Here is a 17892-nt window from a genome sequence, read left to right as displayed (position 1 = left end):
CTGAGCCATCTCTCCAGCCCCCTCTACGTTGTATTTTTGTTCGTTTTGACAAGGTGTTCATTTCAGGCTGACCTTGAACTCCCTATCCCGCCGTAGCTGACACCCAGTTCTCTCTGTGATTTTCTGAGAGCCTGTGTTTCAACACCTGCAGAAAATGTAGAACAGCAGGAACGGCCCCACATTCTCTGAAGGTGAATTTCACAAGTAGCCCCATTTTCTTTAGACCATTCTCGGCAGCTGACCAAGAGCATGATGCGAAAGGCCACGGCAGACAACCTGATCAAGCAGCGGGAGGCTGACATCCAGTATTTCGTCAGCTTCGTCTCCCGAGACTCTATCCAGAAGTCCCTGCAAGTGTACTTGGAAAAGCTCAAGCAAAAGAGGGGCTAAAGCCCCACAGATGTTTGGTCATGCGTGCCTTCTGGGGTCTCCCTGGTCCCAAGGATTATAAACAAGGTATTTTTCAACTTAAAAATTCTTAGCTCTTGTGTTCCTGACCTTAAAAATGTCCTGTTCAGAAAGGAGAGGTGGCTTGGTGGTTAACAGCACTGACTGCTCTTGCACAGAACCCAGGTTCAATTCCCAGAACCCACATGGTGGCTCATAACCCTCTGTAACTCCAGGAGCCAGTGCCCTCTCTGCTCCAAGGACACTGCATGCACATGGTACACATACACACATACAGACACACACACAGACACACACACAGGTTTTTTTTTTAAGCAGTCCTGTTAGCAGGGGGGATGGGTCTGTCAATAAAGTGGTCACCATGCCATTGTGAGCTTGATAAAAAGCAAGTCATGGTGGGTGCACTGTGATCCAGTACTGGGTAGACAGGAACAGGCAGATCCCTAGGATCCTCTGGCCTAATTAGTGAGTGCCAGTGGGACACCTTGTCTCAAAACAAGGCAGATACCCCTTGACCTCTGGCTACCCATAGTCACACACTCATACAAAGAAGCTGTTCCTTGAAGCCTACCGCCTTACAGCTCCAACCACAAGCACCCTTCTGCCTGGTGAACACAAAACGTCACACTGCTTGTCCATCTTAAAGCAGAATTGTGAACAATGTCTGCAGGTTGGCCTATCCTTGGCCTTTTACTGGCTGCCTTTTTGGAACCTTTAAGGCCAGACAGTCTCTGTCCCCAGTTATCTACTAAGATCGCCAGAGGAAATGTAAAGGCACGTACATTTTCATTTAGAAAGAACAGACAGCTATCAGAAGAACCTGAGGAACAGGAATGTGGAGGAGGGTTGTTACCTTCCTGTGACCACGCCACTGTTCCTGCCCTAGATGAGGACTGCCTCTCCTCCCTCAACCTCTGCGTGCTGGGGACCAAACCCAGGGCTTCGTGCGTGCTAGGCCAGCACTGCCAACTGAGCCACGTGCTCAGCCCAGTACTGCTTATTCAGTGCAAAATCCTAAATCGTGCGTAGATTTTGCAAGAGCCAGACTTGTAGGTTGAGAATGAGGTTTGATTGAGCACCTACCTAGCACGTTCTGGTCCTTGGTTCAATTCCCAGAAATGCTAAAACAAACAAACAAACTTTTCTAACTCATCACAAGGGGTTTTTTTTCTATGTGACTCAGACCGATTTCTCTAATGCCACTAAAGATATTTTATTGACCTCCATAGACACACACAAAAATAAATACACACACACAAAGATGAGAAGTTTTAACAACCAGAAACCTCACAAGAGTCTTGTGTCCACGGAACAATTTCCTGCTCCTAAAGTGATGGCCCGCCCAAGCATAAACCTCCATCCTCAGGGCCTTGCCCAGGACTCCAGGGAAGAAGCTACATAAGACCATAAGACTCCTTTGAAGGGCTCAACCCAAGCACGGGCGTGGGCTCTGGGCAGGACTTGAGTGCCAAGCAGGTGCCTTTGTTTTGCTGTGTGGGGTTCCTCCCCAGAAAGTTCCAGAACAGCTCACACACTGGGTGGGTGCAGCCTCCCTTGCTCCTGCAGAGCAAGATAAGAACCCAGCCTCTGCTTCAGATGAGTGTGTCAGGATCCCTGAAGGGCAGAATGAGCATGGGAAGCGTTTGAAGTTTGTACAAAGGAAATAAGAACAGGGAACTGGCATGGTCTAGAAGTGACCGGTTTTCACCAGGCTGGGAAGTGGACAAGCTAAGCCATCTATTTCCTTGAGAGCAATGAAAAGAGATCTATTGGGCATCAAGACCAAGTTTTACAGCCTAGGAACCGAGGTCTCAGAAGGCACAGAGGCCTCATCCAACGTGTGGGTAATGCTGGCCAAGAGCGGCTTGTTCACTAAGCATGCAGTTAGTGCGTGCTGCTCCGGTGCTTTCCACGGGTTCTCCACAGCAGCCCTATGAGGTAGATCACGTGATGTCAGCACTCCTTACAGACAGGAAACAGGCTCCCAGTAATCCCGTAATGTGCCCATGATCACTGTCCACACCAGCTGGCCCTGCCCTGTATTCAGTGGGTGGGTGGCCCGCCACCCAGTGATCCATTATGATGCCATTCCTTAGGGACAGAGTCTGCAGGTGGCGTATCCTGGCCGGGCCTCAGCTGTCAGTGAGACTTGAAGGTCACTTCCACAGGAAAATGGTCGCTGATGGCAAGAGCCTGGAAGGAGAGGGGTGGAGCCTCAGCAGTTCAGCAGAGAAACATGTCCCAGCTGAGAAGGGGGATGGTAAAGTCCGGGTGGCCACCCGTGGGTCTCATGGTGCCCCCATGTGGCAAAGGAACAGAAACATGCCAACGGTCCCTTCCTGGGGGACTGGCACAAAGGATCCTTGGCTATGGTTGCCTTTGTGGAGGGAACAGCAGTGTAAACTCACGGCAAGTATTTCTGTGAGCCTCTCCTGAGTGGGCTGGTGTGTCTGCCGGGTCCCTCTTCATGAGCCCAACCCCACACTCACCTGCGTCTGATCTAGGCCCAGTTCCTCCTGAAAGTTATGAACAGCGGCTGACTGGGGCTTCAGGCTCCTGCGCAGGTGGGCTCCGCTCACTACGATCCGATCGTAGGCACAGTCGGAGTTGCCCACTGTGGTGTCCGCACTGTCAGGGATGAGCCACTTAAACACCTCACTGCTGCGCAGGCGGATCGATACCCAGTCGTGGGCCTTGACGTACTTGCAGTCGGCATTAAAGTCGCCCAGAAACAGCATGTCCTGTGGGCAAGCACAGCGGTAAATCAGGGCGCAGTGGTCCAGACCTGCGCACACCTTTAGTATTCTGGGATGTGAGTTAGGGAGCAGGGGAGGGGGTGGCCTACATCGGTGTTCCATTTGTCAATCACATCGAGGTACACATCGTAGAGGGCATCGATCTCTGCCACTGCCTGGTGCGGTGCTGCATGCAGGGGGATCAGCACGAGCTCCTTGGCGGCTGTGGAAGGGAGGTGGGAGCATGAGATTCATGGACAGCCTGGCAGAGGCAGGTCTGGGAGAGGGCAGCATCAGCCTCACCAGAGCTAGGAGCTGAGAATTTGACCACAAAAGGTTCCCGGCTGAAGGCATCCTCTGGGTCTGGGTACTGGTATGTGCTCACAACCGACACCGCATCTTTCCTGGGAGCAGAGGACCAAGTGGTCTGCGGAGCTGGTCACCCCTGCCCGTGTCCCCTCCCTTCACCCCACCCCTCACCTGTAGACAAACAGATACATCTCCTTGTATTGGTCACGTCCAAGTGGCTTGCTGCTCACAAAACCGTACTTGTGCTTGGACATTCTGTGGAGAGATGCGCCAGTCCCTGGGTCAAGACACCAAACCAAGCTTGTGATTGTGGCTGGGGTTGTGGTGCCCGGCCCTGCCACACCTGTTAATTTGCTCCATGAGCAAGGACACTGCACTCAGGTCTGGGTCTCGTACCTCCTGCACCAGGGCGATGTCATAGCCAGCCAGGATCTGAAGGAAGAACCCACAGGTACACTGTCCCAATCAGCCTAATTGCCCAGAGCCTAGCTCCTAGTCCCATCTTGTGCCCCACCTCCCACCCCCGCCCCCATTACCCTCATCCCGCTCCTCTGCTACCCCACTGGGCCTCACCTGTGCTATTACACTGCCGCAGTCTGGATCTGACACTTTGCTGTCACCAAAGCTCTGAATGTTGAAGGCTCCAATACGCAGTGCTGTGGCCCCCACGGCCCCCAGTGCCCAAAGTGCTGTCAGCAAGGACCAGGGCCAACCCATGGCAAAGCAGGAAGCCTGGAGACAGGAATGTCCCAGAGTAACACCAACCCATACCAGGCCATAGCACAGCTGTAACCAACTAGGTGTGGCGCCCACATTGCTCTGCATCCCTGCATTCTCCAGGTTTCTTCAGTGTGTAAGTGTGTGGGCTGGGAGGGGGGGAATATGATGACCTCTCATTCCAAGGATGGGAGGCCTCTGTTCCCACCCAGCCTCCAGCCCAGCCCCTAGACTTACCTGGGTTGTGAATAAGATGGTATCAAAAACTCAAGGGTCCTGAGTCAGTCAGAGAGATTCAATCCAGATTAAGGGCCTCATGTGGCCCAAGATGAACTGCAGTCTTGCATACAGTAGCTCTGGTTCCAAAGCACCCACAGTATTTGAAGCCCTAGACCAGGAAGGGGCTGGACTACAACAGGAACCGCCCCTTCCATGGGGTGGATTCCAGACCTGGCTCCCATTCCAGAGACCCGAGAGACCGGGCATATGCCAAACCAGTTCCACTTACTTAGAATCATGGCAGAAGCCCCTGGCAGCCCCCTAGAAGAATCTCAGCAGCACTACAGTGAGAGACAACCATGCCCACGGCCAGCCTCACTCGTCGCCACCTCTGAAACTAGATGGCCCAGAATAAGTTGCTTTGAGTTGCAGCCCATCAGGAAAACAGGATAATGAATCAGGAGACCAGCCCTAGCCTGCTAACTTCTCCTGCAGCTTCCCCAACACCTGCCCATCACAGAGGAAAGCATCAGCTACTCAGGCTGATCCAGAGTCCTAGGTCTTTAGACCAACCCTTAGCCCCCTGCAGTCCCCGATATGACAGGTGAGAAGGAACATCTCACACCCAAGCAGGCCTGTGAAAGCTGGAGTCCGGGATCCAGCCGGGTAGGACAGCATCAAGAGGCGTCTGTCAACATGCCAGAGACACCTACGCGCCTTGAGGCGCCACCAGGGCTGCAAGCCAAGTTTGTGGCTAAAGGGTACCTATGAAGGTAGTGGTGCCAGCCAGAGGCTGCCTCAACCTTAACATCACAAGCTGCAGATTTTCATGTTTTATTGTAAATCAAAAAACAAACAAAAACCCTGCATATCCACAGTCTCTCAGCTCCTCTGGGCCTGAACTTCAGTCTTCTGAGCGGGCAGGTGTGGGCAGGCACTCGGGGTCCTCACTCCACCACAGCAGAGGCTTTCAAGCTACACAATGACAGTCTGCACCTCAAGTTGACCCTCTGGTGAAGCAATGACCAGCTCTCCTCCATGCTCCAGGATCTCTATGTCCTCTGATGACACCATTGTCACAGTGGCCTGTTCAGCACTATTTGGACCTGCACGGGCTGTAAGCACAGTGCCCTCACTGATTGCTGAAGCCAGTGTCATGGCCACTTGTTCAGTGAGACTCTCGGGAGTGGCAATGGTGATTGTGTCAGCAGCAGCTGCCTCTGAGCCCAGTGCTGCCTCTTGGTCCATGGTCACATTCTGCACGATGATCTGGTGCCCAGCACCAGCCTGGTGCACAATCTGCTGTACCACCTTCATGATGTGACTGTCCACCTGCAAGGACCACAGTTCAGCTCGAGGGACAGCTCAGCAGCCTGATGATCCTCCCTTACCTCCCCTAGACCCTCACCTCTGTCTGGGTGCCCTCGATGATCTCAGTGGCTTCACTGGTCTCTGTGTCATCTGCAGTAGCCTGGAAAGCCAATTAGGTCAGCCTGGGTTGGCCCGAGTCCCACTGCCCCCCTGCCCTGTACCTACCTCGATAATGTACTCCTGGGTGTCAGCCACCACCGAGGAGAACTCTACCAGGACGGTGTGGGGGTCTTCTGCCAGCACAGTGGCAGCTGCGGAGGGGCTCTCCTCAGATACCAGCAACTCTTCCACTTCCAGCAGGCAACCCCCTGCCAACAGGGAAGCTCAGCTCAGTCAGTCAGGGACAACTGACCCCAGCCCTCACCCTCTCCTGCCACCTGTGGCTCAGACCTTTGGTGCGCAGGTGCCGGTTGAGTGTGCCGTGCTCTGCAAAGCCACGGCCACACTTGTAGCATTTGAAAGGCTTCTCGCCCGTGTGGTGCCTCACATGCCGCACCAGTGAGCCCTTCTCCCGGAAGCCTCGGCTGCAGAACTGGCACACGTGGGGCTTCTCTTCTAAGTGTGTCCGGAAGTGCACCTGCTGGGCATTCTAGGGAAACCCTTCCGTGACAGCTTGTCCTCAACCATAGCTCCCACCCCCAGGTCTAGGCTAGAAAGAAGGTGAAAGGGGACACAGCCAGACCCCCAGTTAAGACAATGGAGGGTGGGTACAAGCATAAGGATTGCAGGGCCAAAGGCTTACCTTGGTTTTGTAACGCTTGCCACACTGGGGACAAGGGAAAGGCCTCTCGTCTGAGTGGACACGTCGGTGCCCACGCACATGAGCGATGGTCTTATAAAGCTTCCCACAGTCTCCACAGCGGAAGCGGCGCTCGTGCACGTGCACCTCCTGGTGTTTCTTGAGCAGGTAGGCTTTGGGGAAGGCCTTGCCACACTGTGTGCAGGTGAATGGCCTCGGCCCTGAAGCCACACTCAGCATTAGGCCATTTTCACCACCCACAAGCCCACTAGTTGCCAGCCCCAGGCCTACTCTCCCTGCTACTCACCTATATGACCTCTCTTATGGGCCTCCAAGGTGGCTGCTGTTGGGAAAGTCTCACTGCACTGAGGGCATGGGTGTGTCCTAGGCACCTTTGAAGCTTCACTGGCCACCTGCTGGGGGACCAGAGACCAACCACTAGCACCGCCTGTAACTACACTCCGAAGGTGCCAAACACAAGAGCCAGCCCTCTTCTCTCTTGGCCTTATGGCCTTAGGTAAAGAAATTAATAGAGAACAAAATCACAGCAGAAAGCAATGCGCTTTTCAAGCCAAGCACAATGGTGCATGTCCCCGAGTCCAGTATTCAGCAGAAGCAGAAGGATCAAAAACTGAGGCCAACAATGGCTCCATAGTAAATTTGGGACACCCTGGGTTACATTAGACTGTGTCTCAAAAGAATAAAAAAGCTAAGTGCATTAGGAGGTGGCAGCCCCTTCTACCCCAGCATGCTAATCAGACACTGGGCCAACCTCACAGAAAGATCATGCCAGTAATGGAAACCTACTGTCTCTATCTGCTCCACCTCCAGCAGTGGCAGTTCTGGGGATCCCTCTCCCAGGGACTGGGGACTGGACTCAGAGGGAGGGGCTGGCTCCAGAGTACTCTCCTCCCCAGCAACCCGCTCGAGGACGATGCCAGAATTCTGCATGGCCTGATGAAGCAGATTCTCACGGCTGTCCTCGCTGGAACAGGGGAGCTCCTCAGGGTCTGGGGGCTGTAAGGGAGGTAGGGGGAAAGAAGGAAGGACGGAGGCCTGTCAGGCAGCCCGGTACAGGGTACCCATTCTCACCCACGCCACATGGCAACCCCATGGTGCACTGCCAGCTGCCTGTTCTCCCTGACTAAATTCCAGCTCATTCTCCCTGGACTTCACCTCAAACCCTGGCAGCTTCCCTGCCTGCACACGCCATCTAAGGAGCTCTCCCCACAACCCATGTGCCTCCCAGGTTGGGGTGAGCTGTAACTCCTGGACCTGCTGCAGGCAGTTTCTGAGTCCTAGCACTGTGTGATCAAAGGGCAGAGCAGCACCTACCTCAGGAGCAAGGGCCTTCATGCCCAGGGGAAGTTCCTGCATCTGAACATGGACTTCATGGATTACAGTGCCCTTGGCATCTGTCACCAGGTGAATCACAGGTGATGACTCCATGGGGTCTCCTGTCACTGATGATGTAACTGTCCCCACAGTGGAGGCACTGGACCCTTTAAGGAAGAGTTCAATGAGTCCTTGAAGAGCCCGGCAGCCAAGTTTGGCAACACCTGTCCCAAGAACTCAGGCTGCCTCCCCACCAAGCTGACCTGCAGGCACTTCCTCTTTGCCCACAACTGTGTCCTTGCTCATGCTGAAGCGGATCTTCTCTGTGCATGGGGTAAGAGACTTCAGGTGCCTAGTCAGCGCGCCTGACTCCCTGAAGCTCTTCCCACACTTGGCACACTTATAAGGGCGCTCATCTGTGAAAGGACAATCAGCCCTCAGTGTGGCACAGACAGTGTCCTGTGTTTAGGGGACACAAGGCACAGAGCCCCGTCTCTTCATCCAAGGACACATGCCAGCTGTAGGGTGTCCCCAGAGCCTGTCCACAGGCTACTTAGTATAGCTCTGACCCCACTTCACTCACCAGTGTGCCGCCTGTGGTGCCGGATAAGCGAGCCCTTGGTCCGAAAGGAAGCACCACAGAGCTTGCACTCATGGTCCTTGCGGCTGCTGTGCGTTACCATGTGGGCCTTGAGGATGCTGCCCTGTGGGGGAGGGGCAGTAAGGCTCAAGGAACCTCACTGGACAGGAGTAGGCAGGGGAGCCAACGGGCCCTTGGCCCCAGGGGCTCACCGTTTTGAAGGTCTTGTGACATAGCATGCACACGTAGCGGCCTTCCTTGTTCACCAGTAGCTTGACTTGGGCCTGCTCGCCCTCCCCAATAAGCCCAAGTTCCTGATGGTTAGGACTGCCTGGAACCTCTGCCATCTCGCCATCCCCTGGCTCTGCCTCGGCAGCCACAATGACCTCTTTGATGTGCCCACTTCCTGAGGAGAGGCAAGTTAACGTAAGCCTCAAGACCTATCACTACTATAGGCCCTGCCCGTGGGGATCCCTCCACAGGAGTCCACAGGAAAGCCACACAACAGTCTAGACCACACACCACCCCAGCCCCAGGGCCTAGAGCCTGAATCCAGTCTGCACTGAGGGAAATCTATGCAGCACCTATTAGAGGCAGCCTGGCATGTGCCTGACCACCTTCGGGTCAGTAGAGCTGCCTGTAGCTCAGGGCCCCAATGTGGGCATTCTCCATGAGGAGATATCCATCCCTAAAGAAAGAGACACGGGGGTTTTACACCTGGATACTCAGGTAAATAGGCAGTGAACATTCTAGTTCAGCTCCCTGCATTTTTCTGCTGGGTGGCTCCAGTTTCACCAATACAAAGAAAAGATAGATCTGGGTGCTGCCTGATCCCTGTCCAGACCTGACTGGAGAAACTGGACATCTGAGATGGCGAGAGAAAGGAAGTCAGGTTTCTGCACTTCTCACAGGATGCTTTGGAATCTGACAGTATGCAAAGCCATACTATAAACACACTTCACATTTTCTCCTCATGAAAGCGGTGAGTGGGAACTAGCTGTGAAACCCTCCCATCCAGCTGGTCTTGTTATGACAAGCTGTTCTCTCAAAACAGAATGAGTGAGCACCATGACTCAAACAATTAAGGGTATTTCTCACCCGTGCTCCAGCCCAGTGCTCCCAAAGGACGAGGCCTGATGGGTGAGGAGTACAGGTGCACTGGCCCAAGAGGAAACTCGTCTGCTAGGCCAGATGCCAAGAGCCTAGTGCCGATACAGCCACTCCATGCAGCCCTCACCACCTTTTCTTACCCAGGTCACAAGAAATGCTGGTGACCCTGACTCCTCTCCCCTTGGAGTGCCCACAAAAGGTACAGGAGAAGCAGAGGGTCCCTGAAGTGAGGACTGCTGTGCTAAACAAAAGCTTGAATACTGGGAGTGGGCGGGAAAGGACCCAGCTGGCAGAGCCTGGTTATACAACAGAACCCAGTGAACTTGTTTTCCCAAATAACACCTCCCACTACAGAAACTAAACTCTGAGCCAGGGCAGGAGCAGGGCCCCACCCCCACATGACAACAATCCTAAGTCTGACTGTCAAGGAGTGAGTTTCCTGTTGCAGGAACATTGAGAAAGGCATTGGAAACCCAGGCAGGTGTCCAGGTGCCTCACTGGGAAGGGTAATGTACTTAGAGGCTCCCTTCCCAAGCCCCAGGTTGGCTTTGTCAACAGATCCTTCCTCTTCTTGTCCCAATTGATTCTCATAGCTTCTCAAGGTCAAGTTCTACCCACGGTCCCAATTCTTTCCTGTCCAGCTGCCCGTTCACTCATCTGCCTTAGTCCCTGCAAAGCCATGATCGTTCCTTTCCCAACATCAACCACACTGGACTCAGCCCCATTACCCTTTTGAACACTCAGCCACTCATCCCTTTCCTGAACTCGGTCCTTGGCTCCTTCACCTGCTCAAGCCCAGAATGCCCTTTGAATGCTCCCTGCATAGCCAGCAGTCTCCAATTAATGAGCACTTGACCCAGCTCGGGCTTCTTAGTAGCCCCCCTTCCCACTGCACACCAGTGAGTACTTAAATTGAAAGCATTAGCCATCAAAGAGGCTTGGCGTTATATGCTCATAAAAGCCAATTAAGAATCAGGGCAATGATCCATGCCAGTGTAAACAAGCAAAGGGATGAAAACCAAGGTCAAGCAACAAGTCAGGGCCAGCCGAGACATCTGCCACAGCCTGTCCACCTACTGATCCTACAAAGGCAACTGCTGGGACAAGGGACCATGTGGTGTACACTGATAGGGGGCTGCCTAGGGGCAGGAAGGTCGAATTGGGGTGGCAGGGATGTGGAGAAGATGCTGAGGACAGGGCCAGGAACAGCCTGCGACAGCACATAAGAGGGAGAAGTTCATAGTGGTGCATAGACTGAACATTCCCAAATGCCCCCGATACTCCAGGGCAGTAAGGAAGGTCCAGGCTCACACAAGGCTTGGGCCCCTCTGCGGAGAGGACAGGCCTTGCTCTTGGGAGATTGGAGGATGTGCGCAGTGAAGACCCTCCAACCCTGACTATAATCAAGTCAACGACTCAGAGCTGAGGGCGACCCATGGACAACCAGCTTACCAACAAGGTCAGGAGCATGGCTGATGTCTGCTGCCAGAGAGGTGGCCTCCACCACGATGTGGGCCACAGTTATGGGCTCTTCTGGACCTCCCTCCGCTGCAGTTGGCACCACCTATCAATGGGGTCAAAAGACAAATGAATTCCAGATAACTTTCCTCTGTGGAAGAGGGGAACTTGGGAAACTTCCACAAACTGCAGGAAGGGGTTGGGGGTGGGGCTCTACTTCTTTTGAAGGAACATGGCTCTAAGCCTGATTCCCAGCCTGGGCCGAGTCATGATCAGTCCCGTCAGACTAATACCGCTGACCGCCATAGCCTGGACACAGATCAAGAGCATATACAGCAAGGGACTCCTAGAAGGCATGAAGCCGTGCTAGCTGTAGGAGTGAAAGAGCCCATCCACAGCCCAGCCAGGTGTCAGAAGGAAGGACCCAGGGCTGTGGACAGACCTTTGTGGAGTGTGCTCAGTGAGGGGAAAGTACTGACTGCAAGGCTGAAAAGTTAATCCCTTTCCAATGTCACCTGACCCCATTCCCTCCCTGCTGATAGCCTAAGGCCACTGAAGTTTCCTTAGAGCAGTGGGCCTTTAATACAGTCCCTCCTGTTGTGTGACCCCAACCATGATTTATGTTCTTGCTACTTCATGACTGTAATTTTGTTATTGTTATGAATCATAATGTAAATATCTGTTTTCTTTTTTCTTTCTTTTATTTAAATATTTATTTATTTATTACGTATACAATATTCTGTCTGTGTGTATGTCTGCAGGCCAGAAGAGGGCACCAGATCTCATTACAGGTGGTTGTGAGCCACCCTGCGGTTGCCGGGAATTGAACTCAGGACCTTTGGAAGAGCAGGCAATGCTTTTAATCACTGAGCCATCTCTCTAGCCCCAATATCTGTGTTTTCTGATGGTCTTAGGTGACCCCTGTAAAAAGAGGTCACCAGCCACAGTTTGAGAACTATAGTCTTGGAGGTTTCCCTTCTCTTGAGCAAAGGCACTAGAGACAGAACCTTTGTGCAGGTTAAGTAAACATTCCACTACTCAGCTATATTCCTAGGCCTCTTTCCATTAATAAAGATATAAAAGATGTAATTATTTTTATGTATATGAGTGCTTTGCTTGTTTGTATGTATGTATGTATGCCTAGCACCCACAGAGGTCAGGAAAAGGGCATCAGAATCTCCAGAACTGTAGGAACAGATGGTTATGAGCTACCATACAAGTGCTAGGAACTGAACCCGAGTCCTCTACAAGAGCAACAAGTGCCCTTAACCACTGAGCCATCTCTCCAGCCTCCTTTAAAATGTTATTTTTAGTCTAAGTCATCTAAGGTAGCCTCAGACTTATATTGTAGCCCAAACTGGCCTTGAACTTCAAATCCTTCTGCCTTAGCTTCCCCTGCAGCTGGGATTACAGACCTGTATTATGAAGCCTGGCCATAGCCTCTTCTTAATTCTACCCACTGACTCATGGGAATGCTGTCTATATAACAGCATTTAGTAAGACTATGTCAGTACATCCCCAGACATCACTGGAATTCAATCAAGTGGGCTAACTTTATATAGGTCCCAGGACCCCATAGGCCCTACTTCAAGATGTATACAGGACAGGAAATAAGGCTGCCATGATCTCTTAAGCTAAGATACCCTTCAAACAGTAGAAAGGAAGGATCCCCACCTCCAATCTATGTAAGCTGCTGAGGTTGAGCTACCCCAGGTCATCCAAAGCACCACTCCATTCATGGTGGTACGACTTGGTCTTCCTTCACCCACAGCCATGTCTGACTTCTAACTGGTTACATGTCATAAACCTAAACATAAAGTTCAGGGTGCTCAAGATACTGTTTCCTCTTCCTTCTGGGAGATGAGCCAAACTAGAGCAGTGTGGAAGGGGCTTACCTCCTGGCCCAGCAGTGCAGTGGCAGGAGGGGTAGTAGGCAGGGCCTCTTGAGGGGTCCGGTGGCAGGTCTTCTGAATCTTGTGCTGGACAAAGTCCTCCAAGGCAGTGAATTCCACCTGGCAGCGGCCACATCTGTGCACGTCATCCTCATCTGCAATGAGTCTCATGTCAGGGGGACTGGAGGCAGTCAGGGCCTCATCCAGCGTCCTTCAAGGCTGAGACAAGAGATACCCAAAGATGGCACCAAAACTTGCCGGGCGGTGGTGGCGCACGCCTTTAATTCCAGCACTCGGGAGGCAGAGGCAGGCGGATCTCTGTGAGTTCGAGACCAGCCTGGTCTACAAGAGCTAGTTCCAGGACAGGCTCCAAAACCACAGAGAAACCCTGCCTCGAAAAACCAAAAAAAAAAAAGATGGCACCAAAACCAGAGCTGATCTGTCTACTCGCCCCAGAGCTGCTGAGGATATCCTGGAGTACATCCAGGGCTGGGGAACACTAAGGTCTAACCTCATATTTGAGAGGTCTACAGAAGCAAGGCCTATTAGGGAGACAGTATTTTGCACAAGTTACCCTGACCGCAAATTTGTCATGCAAGGACAAACTGAAGCTGTCATATCCAAAGTCTCTGCACCACAGAGCTGGGGAGAGAGGCTGGGAGACATAGGAGCTCACCTAAGCAAGTTTGGGGACAGCAGAGACCTAGATTTAAGATTACTGGAGAGCTAGGGAAGAGCTCAGTGGTGGAATACTTGCCTAACATGCAGTAGACCCCAGAATTTGAAAGAAAAAAAAATTTAGGGCTGCTGTTGATTTCCTGTGAGGCATCTCAATTTCCACATCTTGAGAAGGATAAATAGGCTGATCAGTTACGTATATCTATCTGAGCACTGCAGGGGCTGGAAGGTGGACGTCCGCAGAGCTCTGGGACGTTTTTAGAATACGCCAGGTTCTAAAAACTAGCAGGAGCTGTCACTCATCAATCTCACTACTTTATGCATCTGTATATATGGTGCTGAAAATGAGCCTTGAACATGCTAAGCAAACGTTTACCAGTGAGATACACCCACACTGTGACCACTCTTCTCTCTCTTATATGATGTTACATTGGTCCCCACTGGGTACCAACCCTGCTCCAGAGTATACTCCAAAGATAAAGCAGTCCAAAGCAGTTACACATCCCAGATACTGCATCTGGGTCCCTCACCATCATTGCATCCACTCCTGGACCTGCAGGAGTTACATAATAAGCATGGAGAATTGCTTTTTTTTATTGTTTTTCTTTTTCCTTCTGTCTCTCTGTGTGTCTCTCTTTGAGACAGGGTCTTTCTACATAGCCCTGACTGTCCTGGAACTTACTATTTAAAACCGGGCAGGCTTCGAACTCGGAGAGATCCACCTGCCTCTGCCTCCCTGGTGCTGGTGTGCACCACCACTAGCAGCCATTTTTTCCTCTTAGATTTGTTTATTCTTACTTCAAGTGTGGGTGTTTGGCCTGCATGGATGTCTGTGCACCACAGGTGTGTCACCACCACCCAGCCACAACAAGGACTCAACACTGAGCCTTCCTTTCAGCTCAGCACCTAAGAATTTAAGCAAATCATTCCAGCACCCCGGGGAAAGGTATGACTAAGTCCAACCTAAGAAAATTATTAAGGTTCAAGGTCATTCAGCTGAACCAACCAGACTAGTTTCCAGAACAATCTACTAGTTTCCACTATCTTACATTCAGTCCCAGATTAAAGCCAAACCTAGCCTGGTACAAGGGAGGAGTAAACTCAATGACAAATTAACAATCAAATAAAAGGGCAAACCCAAGCTATGACAGGCACACAGGCCACCTGAAAGAGGGTGGTGCCCTCCACATAGCTCACAGTCACAAAGCAAGCACTGAAGTTCCTACCAGCTCTTACCCCTCTTATTTACAGTTTGACTCAGCACCAAGACATTGCTACTGGCCAGGCAGTGGTGACACATGCCTTTTATTCCTGCGCTCAGGAGGCAAAGGCCATAGGATCTCTGTGAGGCCACCTGATCTTACATAGTGAGTTCCAGGACAGCCAAGGCTACAGGGAAACCCTGTCTCGAATGAATAAATAAATAAATAGCCACTGGACCAGAAAAGGACACACCTATCCCATCTCACAATGAGAAAAGGCCATAACCAGAGTCATTCTCAACATGTGGGTCGCCACCGCTCTGGTGATGAGCTATCAGATATTACATTACAATTCATAACAGTAGCAAAATTACGATTGTGAAGTAGCAACAAAATAATGTGTTTGCTTGTTTTTGGAAATGGCTCCTCTGTGTAGCCTCTGCTGTCCTGGAACTCCCTCTGTAGACCAGGCTGGTCTCGAATTCAGAGATCTGCCTGCCTCTGCCTTCCGAGTGCTGAGATCAAAGGCGTGCGCCACCACTGCCAGACACAAGGAAATAATCTTATGGTAGGGGTCACCATAACATAAGGAACCGTATTAAAAGGTTGCAGCATTACATAGGTTGAGAACCACTGCCATAAACAAACCCAAGAGAGAGTTCAACCGCAAGCCTAAGAGATGCTGCCGAAGGGGAAAAGTGGCTCTGGAAAAGGGGGGAAAGGAGGTGCCACTTCTGGGAGTGACAGTGCTGACAAGAAGGCTCGGGGCCCTAAAGGTGGTGGCAGTGCAGTGAAGGTCAGACACATTTTCTGTGAAAAACATGGCAAAATCATGGAAGCCATGGAAAAATTAAAGTCTGGAATGAGATTCAATGAAGTGGCCACACAGTACAGTGAAGATAAAGCCAGGCAAGGGGGTGACCTGGGTTGGATGACCAGAGGGTCCACGGTAGGACTGTTTCAAGAAGCAGCCTTTGCCTTGCCTGTAAGTGGGATGGATAAGCCTGTGTTTACAGACCCACCGGTTAAGACAAAATTTGGATATCATATTATTATGGCTGAAGGAAGAAAATAAAAGCACATGAAAGACTGAAAAAACAAAACAAAACAAAAAAAAAAACAAACCCAAGAATCGATAAGCTAGGTGTGGTGGTAAATGCCGTTAATACCACCCAGCGCTGGGGAGGCAGAGGATCTCTGAGTTCAAGGCCAGACTGGTCTAGTATCGAGTCCCAGGACAGCAACACCTCTACGTAGTGAGCTCCTGTCTCAAACAAACAAAAACAAAAAACCCAGAATCTCTAAAGAGATCCCTGAGACCATAACGGCCCCTCTCCAAGCTGGTATACGGAAGAAACCCGATTACAGTGAGACTGAACACCCTTAGGACAGTATTTCTTGCCAAACCACTTCCTGTCGCATCTACAGCTTGGTGGAACTCAGAGCAGACACCTGAACCATCTCTGAAAGATACCGGTATCCAGAGAAGTAATCCTTAAGTGTACCCAACACAGCCTTCGGCATACAGACAAGCTTTTAGCTCTTCCCCGTCCTCTTAGGGGAAATTAAAGGGCGCCAATCTGATCCTTGACAGGAACGAGATGAGTGACCCAACCATTTTACAATCCTTGAACCTCAATTATCTCCATCTCTGAAGTGAAGAGGGGTAATAATAGTTCGCCTTTCGGGGTTACGGAATGGTAAAAGCCGAGACGGCGGGAGTGTGCTGCACATTCCTGGAGTCGTTGCTCCACCCCGGAGAGAAGACCCAGGTCCTCAGTGGGGCGGTGCCGCCTCCCCACGTCAGGTCCTTGACCCCTTTCTGGCAGGGCCCTGCGGCCCCGCCCTCAGTCTCCTGCTCCTCCCGGGCCAAGCAAGGCCCCAGCGGCAAAGGAGGGGACGCTGGAGCTAGGGCTGGAGATCGCTGAAGAGGTGCGAGCGACGTTTGTTAGGTCTACTCCAGGGGGCTGGTGAAATGGGCGCCCTATGAACCCCTGCATACGGGCCCAGCAGGCTGGGGGTGGTCCGCAGGGAAGCCCGTGAGAGTTGTGAAGGTTTGCAGATGGCGAGTCTGCACCTCGCAGCCCGGGGCAGAGTCGCCAGCACCCGGGCCGCGCCAGGCTCCTGCAGCCTCGTTACCTTCCTCGCTGAAGGGCGCTGGGAGGCCAAGGAAGCCGCCGGAGGACAAGGCCGCCGCCGCCGCAACCCCGCCCTCGCCCGCTTCACGCCCGGCTTCGGCCCGGGCTTCTGCCGTATGAGCGGCCGTCACCCGCACTGCCATCGCGCCCTCCATGTCGCAACGCGCCGCAGGAAGATGGCGGATTTACGACCATGTCGTCATAACAACGGGCCGAACCGAGGGCGGCGTAGAGTAGAGGCAGGGGGCGGGACCAGAATGAGTTTGACGGACAGGCAAAGGGGGCGGGGCCTCGGGTTGTGGCTGTAGAAGCGGAGCCGGGATCGCCCTGCAGCGAGAGTGGGACATTATCGAGGGCGGAAATGGGCGTGGCTTGTGTTCCGTTGGCTGGACCTAACTGGGGGTGAGTTACCCTTGGACTAAAGAATCCCCACTCTCCCCCTCGCTCTCTCCCTCTCTCTTTTTTAAATGTATATGGATATTTTGTCTGCATGTGTGTTTGTGCACTATGTGCATACCTGGCGCCCGCGAAGGCCAAAGGAGGGTGTTTGATCTCCTGGAACTAGATTTACAGAGATGGAGTTACATGTAGGTGTTGAGAATTGAACCTAGGTCCTCTGGCTTAGAGCCAGTGCGTTCTTAGCCACCGTGCGATCTCTCCACCCCGGAGAATCTGAACTCTTTAGGGTTCAGAATCCTGGGCTCGGACCAGGGTTGAATTCCCAAAAACTCTAGTGGGAGACAGTTCGTATGCCCCTTTCCAGAGACTTTTATTTTCATTTCGTTTTTAGGTTTTGAGAAGTACACATACAAATGACCATTTGTGACACTTAGTACACAGACAGTGTTGAACACTCATCCCCAAAATTTAGTCCCAAGTTGGTTAGTTGATTGGTAGATTGGGGGTTTTTTTTTGTTTTTTTTTGGGGTTTTTTTTTTTTGTTTTTTTTTTTTTGGTTTTTCGAGACAGGGTTTCTCTGTGGTTTTGGAGGCTGTCCTGGA

General features: G+C 52.0%; 3 protein-coding genes and 1 pseudogene across 4 annotated transcripts in view; 2 read left to right on the top strand and 2 right to left on the bottom strand.

Moving 5' to 3' along the window:
* The window catches only part of Eci1 (enoyl-CoA delta isomerase 1), a 20508-nt gene extending 20021 nt beyond the window's left edge, over window positions 1-487 (top strand). Inside the window, exon 7 of the mRNA XM_005349180.2 lies at window positions 224-487. Coding sequence (XP_005349237.1) covers window positions 224-390 — 167 coding nt within the window. The 3' untranslated portion in view covers window positions 391-487. The remainder of the gene's footprint in view (window positions 1-223) is intronic.
* Window positions 488-1605: 1118 nt separating this feature from the next.
* Window positions 1606-5110, bottom strand: Dnase1l2 (deoxyribonuclease 1 like 2). The gene is made up of 7 exons (XM_013347130.2): window positions 4026-5110; window positions 3796-3884; window positions 3624-3707; window positions 3447-3547; window positions 3254-3366; window positions 2898-3149; window positions 1606-2601 (listed from the first exon to the last, which is right to left on the bottom strand). The coding sequence occupies exons 1-7, from the start codon at window positions 4275-4277 to the stop codon at window positions 2548-2550; spliced, it is 945 nt and encodes a 314-aa protein (XP_013202584.1). The 5' UTR covers window positions 4278-5110; the 3' UTR covers window positions 1606-2547.
* Window positions 5111-5208: 98 nt separating this feature from the next.
* E4f1 (E4F transcription factor 1) lies at window positions 5209-17154 on the bottom strand. Of its 2 annotated transcripts, none has more exons than XM_026780567.1 (14): window positions 16893-17154; window positions 12877-13028; window positions 10976-11087; window positions 8626-8819; window positions 8417-8537; window positions 8097-8249; window positions 7834-8000; window positions 7306-7515; window positions 6806-6911; window positions 6502-6719; window positions 6150-6348; window positions 5925-6067; window positions 5797-5859; window positions 5209-5720 (listed from the first exon to the last, which is right to left on the bottom strand). In XM_026780567.1, exons 1-14 carry the CDS (start codon window positions 17044-17046, stop codon window positions 5364-5366), a joined length of 2349 nt encoding a protein of 782 aa, XP_026636368.1. In that variant the 5' UTR covers window positions 17047-17154; the 3' UTR covers window positions 5209-5363. The 2 variants fall into 2 exon arrangements, with proteins under 2 accessions (XP_026636368.1, XP_005349234.1); XM_005349177.2 differs by having other exon boundaries at window positions 6806-6914; window positions 16893-17153.
* Window positions 15302-15856, top strand: LOC113456325 (annotated as a pseudogene).
* Window positions 17155-17892: the final 738 nt, after the last annotated feature.

This window comes from Microtus ochrogaster, chromosome 7 (assembly GCF_000317375.1).
Source record: "Microtus ochrogaster isolate Prairie Vole_2 chromosome 7, MicOch1.0, whole genome shotgun sequence".
Lineage (NCBI taxonomy): Eukaryota > Metazoa > Chordata > Mammalia > Rodentia > Cricetidae > Microtus > Microtus ochrogaster.
Note: the sequence above shows the minus strand (reverse complement) of the source record. Positions and strands in the feature narration are given on the sequence as shown.